The following is a 12742-nucleotide window of genomic DNA, read 5'->3' as shown; positions in this document are numbered from 1 at the left end:
TCAGGCCTCCGATGGGCAGTTTTGGGGGGCCGAGTCTGACTAAGCTGCCCACCTGGCAGCTACGGAGGGCGCCCTGAAGCCCCCTCGACCTTTAAACGCACATGCAAATGAACACGTGACAGACACGTGCTCCGTCTGACCCCGCCGCAGCCTCCCGGCCCCCACCCAGGACTGCACATCCTGGCCCTCACCTCACACTACGAAGCCCCGTCTCCCCTGACCTCCTATCCTCTCCTTCCCGCACTGAATCTGGACACGCAGACTAGGGCTGAATCTGTTTATTGAATCAGTCACAAGGAAAAGGAGGACGAAGGGTCTCCGGAGGACCGTGGGCTTTCCCTCAGAGAAGCTTATTGGTCCTGGGCGGCTACAGAGGTCAGAGTTTCCTGAGGGGCGGGGAGGGAGGGCGTTGAGTCTTTGGCCCGAGTCACAGGTCCAGGAGCCCAGATCTTGGCCCTGTCTTCTGGCCGGCGGAACAGCCTGAAACGGAGAGAGAAAGAGACGTTGTGGGCAAGGTTACACAAGCGCGCGCATGCAGATCACATACAACCGGACAGACTAAAGTCTCAGCCCTGCTTCCCTCAGTGGGGAGAAAGGTGGGAGTGAGCACGTGACCCAGACACCCCATACTGCTCCCGCTGGAGGAGAGCAGTGGGGACCCGGCGCCCCCTCGTTAAAGCTCATCAGTTACCAAATCTGCACAGTAACCTTCTCCTGTACCTTGTTTTTCCATTACATTTAGTCAATTTTTATAACTTTTCTTTACATCAATGTCTTCCCCTCAGTCACCCTTTCCCATGGAATAATCCCTTAAAACAAAGAAAACGCGAAAAAGTTTAGCAAATCCATGTATTAGAAAAGTCATTGCTCAGTAACACGAAGTTTCTCTGGGACCAACTTCCGTACCTGTGGACTCCAAAGGCCACAACCCTAATTCGGGCTCTTCTCATTTCACCTGGAAAACTGCAAACACCTATTTCATTTCCCTGCTTGCCTCTGCTGAACTGCCATATAGTCCTGGAATACATCAGCCCCACTCTCAGAAACTGTCACCCTGTCTCTAGGAGGAAATGCAAACGCTTGCCTGCCATTTTAAGTTTTCAGCAATTTGGCTTTCCCCTATTCCCCGCCCAACATTATTTCACATTCCTTTCCCTTCTGTAAGCTACACCCGTTGGGGGACTAGCTGCTCCTCTCCTCTCCCCACGACATTCCTCCTCCTCTGCCTGTTACTGTTAAGTGCTTTTCCATATCTAGCATGTCACACTCCTACCTTCACACCAGAGCTGTAGAATCCCTACTTTCCTTCAAAGCTCTAATTTGGTTCTTTTCAGAGATATTATATATTCAGAGCAAAACCTCCCTCTGGTAACAATTTTGTACTTATTTGCACACAAGTTAAATCTGTTATACATAAAGCTCCTCAAGAGCAACCTGTTTTGTATTCCTTGTGACTGGCACAGTGCCCTGAATATAGTAAAGCTAGTTGAATCATTATAATTCCTTTTCAGTTTTGAGAAGCTGGGAGAATAGAAGGTTCTCTCAGGTCAGTCAGCTTTACAGAACAGACTTAACTCTGAATCACCTAACTACCACCCTGACTAATGATTGGGACCAGCTCCAGCCCTAGGAAATTTAACCCGTTAGTCTGGCTGGGATATATCTATCCTTAGAGCTGTTTCTTCATTCCTTACTGTCATTCAATGCTCTTCAGTGTCATGCTAACCCTGAAGGAAAAAAAGGATCAAATAGGATTCCTTTTCCTTTCTGAGACCCTTTCCCGAAGGTCAGAGGCTACAAACTCAGAGAAGGGAAGACACTAGATAGAAAATCCAAGAAAGATATCTCACAAATGTTCCTCTAAAAGACTAAGGATAAGAAAAAGAAGCCTGGCAAATTGAGGTCACAGACAGAGAATGCCTAGTAATTTTATTTTAGAAGATCAGCACCTTCCCATATTCAAGAGCAAAGAGGCATTATTCCATTACCAAAACCACCAGTCATATCCCTCCCACCTGAGAGTTGAGCACACTCATTTTTCAGATACGTAAGTATAGTGGAATCTTTTGCCAAGAAAAATGATCTGAATCCATTTCCCACCAGCACATATGCTCAGATTGAGTAAAGCTCTCAATGAAGCAAGCAATTTATTAAAGACAGTTGTTACAGTATTATATCAATTTCTTCCAAAGATCAAGAAAAAGATGTGGCTTAAAGTACAACAGAAGATTAAACCCCTCAAAGAACTTGGGCAAATTGTCAAATTCTCCTAGAAAACCTTTAGAAGGAAAAAAAAAAAAAAAACAATTTCTTAGACACTTAAAAGAATTTTTTTTTTTTTTTTTTCAGAGAAGGCAGGTAAGCAGATAGCTCATTGGCCATAAGAAAATACTAATTTCCTTTTTCAGGATATCTCTTTTAATGACCTAAGATTTTAAATAAGTAAGGATACTAAGCGTAAGAACCAAAGGGAAGGCAAATGGCATGACTCTTTAAGAGATTGTGTGAAGAGCACACAAAGCTCTGATGTGGAGGAAGGCAAAAGGAGGCAAGGAAGTATACTTGGCCTGGCTTCATAGGCTTTGAATCAAGAACAATCCCTGGCCTTCCTTCCCTTCTAAACTCTTTTGTAGTTCCTTAAGAACTTGGACCTTAAAAGTACATTTATGATATGAGTCGATAGCCCTAAGGCATTAAAATTGTATAATTTAATTTTGCACAGAACTTGAGGTTTCCTACTTTTCTGTCCCTAATGTTTGAAGACTGGGCATCTTGCCTATATTCCATTCCACAGGGGAAAACTGATTTGCCAGAAGAGGAATTTTTAAAATGCAGCAAGTACTAGGAGAGGTCTTTTACCTTTAGATGATTTCTGGGGTAGACTGCTTTAGCCACTATTCTTTTGAGTCAAACACAAGAAACTGTTTATCTTGCTCACATCACCAGGAACTGCTAGTTCTACCCATTCTATCACTGTTTGACATCTAACTAGTAAGACAGCAGGAAACTGGACGAGAAGATTAATACACTGCTGCGTAATAATCAGAATCTGTAGACAAGATTATATTCTCTATCCCCAAATAACTACATTTCAAATATATATTTTGATTCCTGGGGGTGCAGGGCTTGGGGTAATGGTGGCAGAGGGAGGAGCCACGGAATTTATTTTATCTTTAGAATCCCAGAGTGGGGGGAAAAAGGGAGGGGGATACCTGTTTGCCCATAACTTGGTAATGAGTTGTTCTCATAGTCCTGTCTATGCAGCCCCAATGAGTTATTACTCAGCTATTGTGAACAATAGCAGCTGACTAGGCTTGTCTATGCAGTTACTCATTAGAAAGTATGAGAAACGCCCCAATACCAAGTTTGTTTAAACCCTTCTAGTATGTGTGACTGTAGCAATTTACAAGTTGAACTTAAGCAAAAAATAAGCTTAGCAATTATTTTCTTTAGTGATGTTAAGGTATTAATATAACAGAAAAACAGAGTAATGAAGAGAATAAATTCCCCTTTCTGGAGTTGGGAAAAATTACAAGGGGATACTTTGGGGCATTGCTATTTTTAAAGTGTCCAATTATATCCCACAGTAACATTATGTAATCAGAGGAATTTTAAAAACACCTCCAATGAGTGATTTAATTAGTAAAGCCAGATGAACACCAAAGATTCATTCAATAGCCTACACAGGGTTGGATAGAAGAAAGTTACGCATTCTAAACTACAAAAGATCACTTGGCAAGGAAGCAATAATAAATATGGGGGATATGCGACCAAGAGACTTCCAGTTTTCATTATTACTATTTTGTATGTCCAGATAGCTGACTACAAATTGTTTTTCAGTTTAAACACCTAGACAGTCCATGTCAGTACCCTTCCCTCCTCTTATGAATCCTCCTCTCAGAACTACTTTTAACCTTCTACACTTATTACCCCTTCCTCTAAGTTTACTGTACGAAGAATAAGACATAGAAAATAGCCCTGTCTACTTTGCTTCTAAGCTTCCTTTTCACCACCTAACTATTACTCATAGATCACGGCAAAATTAAGTCTCAGGAAGGAGATGATCAAAAAATGTGCAAAGGACCCTTTTGATAAGTAAACAACACTACAGAGGAGAGCATTCTTTATTAAACTGGAAAACAAAAAGTGATACTGAGGGAACTGAATAAATACGGGAAAGTCCTGGAGGAAAGGGATGTGTGTAATAGGTAAAGGGAAGGACACAGTGTAGTTTACAACAAAGGTGTCAAAATTGGAACCACCAAACTCCAGGATACAGCCTGAACTGGATTAAAATGTAATTGGGAAATGTTTAACAAAATAAATATATAACATAGATAATGCTGATTTGTGGTTTTTAAAGTATATATGTGGTAAGGAAATGTTTCCTTTGAGTCTGATACTACTGGTCTACAACACCTCTTGTGTAGGCCCACAAGTGTGCACAATTAATACATCTCTACAGCAAAAGGACATGCAACTCTTTCTTCGGAGACATATCCTGGCTTCCTTCTGGTTTCCTGCTGTTGGTTTCACCACTGGTCCTGGGAATCATATGTCTGCTGGGAAAAAAGTAAGCCAGCTCTCTGATAATAAGGTCAGCTGCTCTTCAGTCTCCAGCTTGCACTCACCAAAGGAAACCTGAGGGCTTCCTCAGGGGTCCAGAATCTCAAAGAAAAATGTCAAACCTTTAGAACTAGTTATTTTATTAAATGTTATCAATACACATTTCAAAGGATCTGCAGTTTCATTGTTGTTACCTTTAAAAGCAGGTACTTTAGTTTTCCACACCGAACACTTGAGACTATCAATCCAACATATCTATGTTTAAGCTTAACAGGCACTCCCCCTTCCCACCCCTACCCACCCACCCTCCAAAAAAAGAGAAAGAAAAAAAAGTAAAGCAGTCTTTTACAGCGGTTTCAAAACAATAACAGCTGCAGCTTAATTCTGCATAAACCAGCAACTTCATAATAGGACCAAGTCTTTTAGAATTAGAAAGCAAAGCGTATTCACATTATCTAGATGCTTTTTTGCCACCCCATACATTCACCTCCATTCTGCAGTCCTCACTTGGAGGGCAGTCTAAGAGGCAGAAGATTAGGACTCAGAGAAATGGGCCCCAGATAAGCAGATTTTGCAGTGACAAAAACAACTCTTGCTAATGTTTAGGACCTCTTCATCAGATTCTATTCACAAAGCTTAAAGTGGTGCCGGTGTAATCTCATTCCCTTCCCTTCCCCTTCCCTGTCCCCCAGTTCTCTGTCTGTGATTTCACAGTGAGCAGTAAGGATTTCAGCAATGACTTTTCTTTCCTTTTATGATAATCATGTCTGTGTCAAGACACACGATGTTGTGTAAAAATATTTTGTTTATTGTTAATTTTTTAAACTCAAGGTAAAATACAAAAGTCAGAGCATGGTCAAAGAGGTTTAAATCACAGACACAGAAAGACTAAAACCTCTCAGTTCATGTTATGTATACCAGAAATTTTTTTTCCCTCTTGTCTTAACATACATATATATATATACACTGGTATCTTCTGTTACCGTTGTAGATAGTTTTCTTTGAAGTTAACAGCTGAGAGTTAAGTTACTAACTCCCACCTCCATCCTCAAACACAAACATGTAATATTTTCTGGCTTTAAAAAAAGCCTCCAAAATTCTGTCTTTTAAACTGTACAACAAAGTTTTCCTTTCAGGCATTAACCATCATGCTTTAATGAAAACCTCCCCCCTCCCCCCCAAACAAACAAACCCATAAACCCTCAAACATTCAGGAGTCTACTTTTTGGGCACCTTTCAGGCCATCTTCTGATGAAATCAAATGGTGAGAGAGCTTTTTCAAGTAAACACCGCATATAGTTTAAGCAAAGAGCAGCAGAAATAATTCACATTCTTATATTCCAAAGGGAAATGCATCCCTTTTCTCTTCCTCCCTTCCCCAAAGGAAGTCTTTTTCAGTATTCAGTAATCATATTAACTCCCCCAACATTTTAGGGCTCAATGTACTGAACTGCTTCTTTGCTTACTAACCCAACCATTCCCACAAGACTGTGCATGAATGTAGGGAGCTGCAGGGGACCTTGGAGAATCAGTAAAAGGAGAAGAGTTGGGCTAAAGACACACATTAGGCAGACGGAGTTTTTTTTTTTTTTTTTTTTTTTTTTTTTTTTTTTTAGCACCCTAACTACACAAGACATGAACCTCTAAGCTCAAATAAATAATGTGGAATAAGTTACATCAAACACTCTGAAAGGCTTAAACATGGTTTCCTTTCTTTAATACCAAAGTAAGCTTGCTCTAACAAGACAGAGAACCATACCTTCTATTATCTCTTCACTTTCACCACACCCCTGCCAAACATCAATCTCCCCTTCCCCCTGCCCCCTCAATCCAACCACCCTCCATTCAGCAAGTCTCACTTTTCTGATCCCATTCCTGATGGAGCTATTGAAAATCTCAGCAGACACTCTTGCAATTACCCAGTTAGAGATTCTCAAAAGGGCATTTCCATATTCGGTATATATGCTGGGAGGCAGGGAAGGGAAAAGGCAGGCAGGAAAAGACACAAAATCACAAAGACAAAGGAAACAGTAGCAATGCAAGGGCTCAACTGAGAGTAGAGACAAAGGACAATTTCACCCTCATCTTCCTCCAGCTTTTAAAGCAATTAGGTCCCTTTTCTTCCTGCCTGGAGATTGAGGCTTGCTGTATGTGAATCCTAGAAATTAAGATCCATCAGGTCCTCTTCTATCCACATTTCTCTTATGGAGTAAGAAATTATACATCCCAAGTATATATATCAATTAAAAAATGCTAGATATTTAGAAACTTGTGGGATGCAAAGGGGAAGCATAACATTTTCCCCCTCTCCTAGTCAATCATTGTGATAGACTGCTGACATCCCGGAGAATAAATTGTTTTCTAGATACCAGAAACAGTAACTCAAGAAGCCTAAATTCTGAGTATAGAAATGTCTGGGATGTCGGCCTGGAGACAAAGGACAAACCCTCCCCAATTTGAGAAGCATTTGTTTCCATTATGACTAAATCTCAGCTGTGGTGATTTTCTTTTTGGACAAACCAAGAGCAGAAACAAAGGAAAAGGGTAAAGACAAAGATATGGAAGCAGAGGCAAAGACCTAAGTGCAAACTTGTGAATAGCAGTCACTTATGATCCTGGTCCCATCCCTAAATGTGTTTATGAAGAACAGTAATATGTCACACCAACTGCTTTAGCTCACACTTTATATAGATTATCTATCATCAACCTCTATTTTTACCTAGCTAGAAAATACCTTTCTCTAGCATTTCCATAAATGAGAATTTTAAGATTGGGGGGGGAAGGGAAGGATGTTCATTCTGTCCCAAAGATTACTTGTACAACTATTTGGGAAGGATGTCTGAATTTTTAAATTCGACTTTAGGAGAGAAGAAATGAAGAGCAATGATACATATGTGCTCAGAAACTTAAAATGTGTCTTAAAAAAACAAAAAACAAAAACTACCAGAACCAAAACTTCCTATTTCTTCCCAAGTTGTTCCCTTCAACTATCATCAGCAGGATACAGACAGCCATAGTGGAGAAAACTAAGCTGATTATAGATAGATAGCAGTGCTGTTTATGAGGTCAGGGGAAAAAGGGAAGGATGGAATCCATCAGTTGACCACATGATAAGTCAGGCCCCAAATAACACCCCAACATCGCACATGTCATTATCTGTACTATTGGAAGTTTTATTTAAATGGCAATATTCTTCAGAAAATGGGGTTAGAACAGATTTTGTTTGCTTTTTCTTCTGCTGCCCCATGACCTACAACCAAAGTGAATGGCTGTGTGTGTGTGTGTGTGTGTGTGTGTGTGTGTGTGTGTGTAAGTGTGTGTGTGGGGTGTATGTGTATATGCATACACAGCCACCCACATATATATATATATATACATATAATCCCTATAAAAATAAATGAGGGTGGGAGGCTGGTAAGAAAAGATAGAAAGTCTAGTAGAGTTGGGAAGTGCAAGCAGAGATTTCTTTTAATTTAGGAAGGTGACATGGGGGGGGCTTTATCACAATAAAAAAAGGGGGGGGGAGGGGGATGAGACAGAAGGAAAAACAAAACAAAACAAAAAAAAAAAAACCCAACAAAAACAAAAAAAGCACAAACCAAAAAAACCTACTTCCAATGCTCTCTAGAGTGTTCAAAATGCTTTCCCTTGGTCTCCATCAGTACCTGGGAGGGAAGAATGGGCGTTTTGGTGCAAAGAACGGAGGGCCCCTAGCAAAAGGTGGCCTGGGCCTCTTTAAGCTGTGAAACGGGTCTCTGTTGAGAAAAGATTCCCGAGGCCGAAAGTCCGGCCGGGGGTTCCGTAAGACCATTCCACTCCGGCTGATGGTGTCTCTGTGTGGGGGACCCAAGGCAGGGCCACTGTTGCTGCCGCCCCCCCCACCTCCTCCGTGGCTTGGGCCTAGGTGCTCCCGAGAATGTGTGGGCAGATTTAGGCCCTCACGCACACGGCTGAGGCCAGGGCCGTTGAGGTCCCTCTGTGTGGGGTCCCGGGGTCCTGGGAGCACTCCAAAATGCTCAGCTAGATTGCCTTGGAGGAGGGAGCTATGCTCCTTGGAGAACACTGCGACAGGCCCTGGCACTCCACTGTGCTCTGCCAGGGGTGGGGCTTGGAAAGAGACCACCCCTGAGTGGTCGACAGGGGGAGGAGGAGGGGGAGGGTTAGAGAAAGGACCACCACCACCACCACTGGCGCTGTGCTCCCCAGGGGGTGGTGGAGGAGGCGGAGTTGAGAAAGGAACCCCACTATGATCCCCAGGAGGAGGGGGTGGGGCACCATGGGCTAGGGCTGCTTCCTTGGTGAAGGGGTTCGAAAGATCCACAGAGGTCAAGTGGCCGGGAGTATCCCGAGAGAAGAGCCCACCGTGCTCCTTAGAAGGAACAGGGGGGGCAGATGATGGCCCCATGGGCTCTCTCTGAAAGGGTGCCCCATGCTCCAAGGGAGGTGGGGGAAGATGGTGTTCAAAAGTAGAGTTGAAGTTGCTGGAGCGAAAGCTGACGCTTTCCTGAAATGAGGGTGCCCGCTCCTTGTAGGCCGCTGCTTTGAAGCCAGAGAGCCCCCCTCCACTCCCACCCCCAAGGGGGGCCAGCTCAGAGGCACTCGAGGGGCCATTGTCAAAGGAGCTGCCAGAGGGACTCAGCTCAAACCAACCCACCCTGGAAGGCTCACGCCCATGTCCTCTATTCCCTTTCCCCAGCACCCGGATGGACTCTACTGTCTGGATTGGCTCCCCTGACATCCTCCTGTTGGAGGCGTTATGGTAACCCAAGGTCTCTATGGGGGCTCCCTTTTCCTCAGTACTATCGGGTAAGTCTAAGCAGGAAGAGGAGACCCGGGTTTCTATGCGGTAGTGCTCCTCTGGCTGCGGCTGCTGCTGATCACTGGAGCTCAGACTGGGCTGGACGAGGCCGGTGAGCCCAACCCCGTCACTCGTGTTCCCCTTGCCAGGGGCCTGGCCGAAATGCTTATCTTCGGAGGGCTTGCGGGAGGCATTTTTGAGCATATTTTTGAACTCAATTGTTGAAGTGGTGGAAATGGTGGAGGCCAGGACTTTGTCCACGCCCGAAGCGGCTGGGCGGCCTGTGGGAGTGGCCAGGGTGCTCTGTGGGGAAAACAGGGAGCGGTGGGGGATGGAGTGAGGGGAATCCGGGTACTGCTTCTGGGGCAGGCCGAGGTGTGTGGTGGCAGTCTGAGAAAGGCTCGTGTGGTTAGAGTCGGGAGAGAAAAAGGTGTCGTTCTTACTCGGTGAGGGTGACCGCTCGGAGCCAGACTCGCTGCCTCTCAAGTTATAGGTGCTGTATAGGCCTGGAGAGGAGGCCAGATGGTCACAACTCTCACTGGGGTCCAGGAGAGCCCTCATTGCTGGAGGGAAGGCAGATTTCACGCCAAACTCCTGGGTCCTGTGGCTGTAGCTAGACATGATGGGCTGGTAGTCGGTGTCAGAAAGCTTGCTTGCTTTTAGGATCGACTTAGCTGGTTTCTTCTCTAGATTCATCATGGCTGATGGAGGGGGACCTGAGTATTCAAAATCTCTGTAATCCTCATCCTCCTGGAAAGAGGTATCTGGATAGAACTTTTCCTGTGGTGAGTCCATGAGTGAGGAGGGTCTCTCCATTCCATCAGAAGCTTGCTTGTAGGGGGATTCACTGCCCAGGCCAAAAGGCCGATAGGAAGAAACAGAGTTAGATAGCTCCTGAGAATAGCTATCGTCCCTCCCTGGGGGTGGTGATCGCGTACTGCTGGGTGTTGAAGAGCCAGGACTAATGATTTTGGACAGCAAGGACATAGTATCCACATTACTGGATGTCGGTTTATCCATCATTTCATCCTGGGTAGGAGTCCCACTCCGTTCATCCCGGACAGGAGTCCCATCGATGTTGTCCATGGAAGTGCTTGTGGGACCTCGCTGAAAGTCTGATGGATGGTTCTCAGCTGGGATGTTTGCCCCCAAACTGCTGAGGATTGGGATGTTTAGATTCAACCCACTGAAGCCAGGGTTACCTTTCAAAAAGTTGTGGATCTTCATCTCTAAGCTTGGGGAGGTGGGCTCTGACTCTAGCTTTGGCTTGGAGATCTCGGAGGACTGCCCCAGAGCAGGCTCAGTGGACGGAAGAGCAGGATTTGCACTGTGGGAAGCAGAGAATCCCAGCGAGTTTGATGGTGGCTTAAAACTCGAGGTTGGGAGCCCTGGGTTGTGTCCTATGGGGACTTTGCTAACTGAAGTGGAAGAAACTTCAGAAGTTGAAGAGTTAGGAGAGTAGCCAAAGCTTTTGGGTATAAAGGACTGTGTATTAGAGGGCAGGTTCCTCCCTTTCATGCTGGAGATGCTGGTGTTGGCTGGGGAAGATGAAGTGCTCTGGGATGCAGCTTCACTTGAAGCAACTGGGTTCCCAGTAACACTCTGAAGTAAGGATGACAGGCCTGGGGGAGGGAAAAAAGATTGGACATCTGAGAAACAATAAAGAAAAACCCAGCAAAAATCATGAAGACTAACCAGTCCCTCTCATCCCGTCTGATGACAAACTAGTAAGATATCTGGGGGAAAAAAATAAACCCACAAAGTTTTGCAAGCAGTAAAGCAAATCTGGTCAAAAATTCCCAGTGGTTCAATGTAACTCAAAATGTTGAAATTATAAATTAAAAAAGAACAATCATCTAATTCACTGGCTATTTCAAGAACAGGTTAGCAACATCATTACAGACAGAAAGGATTTCCTAAACTGGAGAGCTTCAGATTATCATGACTTTATCTCTAACCCCCCTTTTCCCGACCCCCACAATCACAAGCAAAGGAAAAGAAAAGTTTTTAATGACCCTAGGCAAGTGGCACAACTGAAAATCTGCTCCACTTGTTGGGAGGAAAAAAAAAAATTTTTTTTTTCTCCCCAGAATCTTTCCCTACAGGGAAGGATTATTTCTCCATGGAAGAGTTGCTCCTATAAACATTTTAAAGAAAAACCTTAAATTAGTGACAGCAAAAAATCCTAAAGAAACCTGAGTTTCTTAAAGCCTTAGTATACTAATCAATTCTTAACCAAATGTTAAATATTCTTATGGAATTAAAAAAAAAGGTTAACTTCTTTTGGTATCAAATACATTAAGTTAAGAAACTATTCCTTAGTAATATATGTTGAAGAAATAATATTTACATTAACTCCTTTATTTGATCACCTTTCTGAAAATGTATAATCTGAAGTTCTGTAAAGGATTATTAATGCATGTATGGAGACTGCCTTGGTCACATTAACCTTCAAAGATTCTAGTAACCACAATCTACTTGAGAACAATTTTCTTATAGTAATAAAAAGTATTATCCTTCTGGGGGGAAAAAAACAAAAAACCCAAACTTCAAAAATCCCTCCAACATAAATCTCAAATAAGTACTTCTACAATCTAATTTTGATAAGCTACTGTTATTAAGGCAGGATGAGATCAGGTTCTCTTTAGCCATATTTCATTTCCAGAAAAGTAAATTTAGCTCTCATCATCACCAAAGTCACCTCAGTTTTATACATCTGTCAAAGAGAGAATGCAGTGGATAATTGTGAGTAAAAGTTTAAGATGAATTTGTGCTCTGTGTTTACTTTGTGTAGAAAATACACTACAAAAGTTAAGAAAGTGAAGGGAGATATTTTCATTTTTAGTTTTATCCCTTGACCACTTACCCAATGCTCATTCTATTAGGAACAGAAGTATTGCAGAATGTCTTTTCTGCATCTGCATTATAGTGGGAAGTTCATGAGAGACTTGTGCAAGAATTTGCCATACATTTTTGTGATTGAGTCTTTTCACTTGTATCTGGCTCTTTGCAACCCCATTTGGTGTTTTCTTGGTAGAGATGTTGGAATAGTTTACCAGTTCTTTCTTCAGCTCGTTTTACAGAGGGGGAAACTGAGGTAAACAGGATCATGTGACTTGCCCAGAGTCACAGCTAGTAACTATCTTGAAGCTGGATCTGAACTCAGGCCTTCCTGTCAACAATCAATCTATCCACTGTGACACCTACCTGCTCACTATAAGTGATAATCTCATTTAAATGTGCTATTTTATAACATTTAGAATTAGGAAAAAATACATATCTACGTTAAAATTTCCAAATTATCCTTAAAATTATTACTAATTTTATAGGCTCTATGTCAGTGGAAAGAGGAGTGATTTGATCATCACTACTTGGGAA

At 43.1% G+C, this 12742-nt stretch overlaps 1 protein-coding gene across 6 annotated transcripts in view; it reads right to left on the bottom strand.

Moving 5' to 3' along the window:
• Window positions 1-263: 263 nt before the first annotated feature.
• RPRD2 (regulation of nuclear pre-mRNA domain containing 2) overlaps window positions 264-12742 on the bottom strand; it is an 83779-nt gene continuing 71300 nt past the window's right edge. For 2 of the 6 annotated variants that reach the window (XM_074263380.1, XM_074263376.1), the window contains 2 exons: window positions 8232-10986; window positions 264-480 (listed from right to left, as the gene is read on the bottom strand). In XM_074263380.1, the coding sequence (XP_074119481.1) occupies window positions 351-480; window positions 8232-10986 (2885 nt within the window). In that variant the 3' untranslated portion in view covers window positions 264-350. Of the gene's footprint in view, window positions 481-6267; window positions 10987-12742 lie in introns of those variants that run through there. The other 4 variants (XM_074263381.1, XM_074263382.1, XM_074263377.1 and 1 more) reach the window with 3 other exon arrangements.

The sequence above is a fragment of the Sminthopsis crassicaudata genome, chromosome 4, assembly GCF_048593235.1.
Source record: "Sminthopsis crassicaudata isolate SCR6 chromosome 4, ASM4859323v1, whole genome shotgun sequence".
In the NCBI taxonomy this organism is placed as follows: Eukaryota; Metazoa; Chordata; class Mammalia; order Dasyuromorphia; family Dasyuridae; genus Sminthopsis; species Sminthopsis crassicaudata.
Note: the sequence above shows the minus strand (reverse complement) of the source record. Positions and strands in the feature narration are given on the sequence as shown.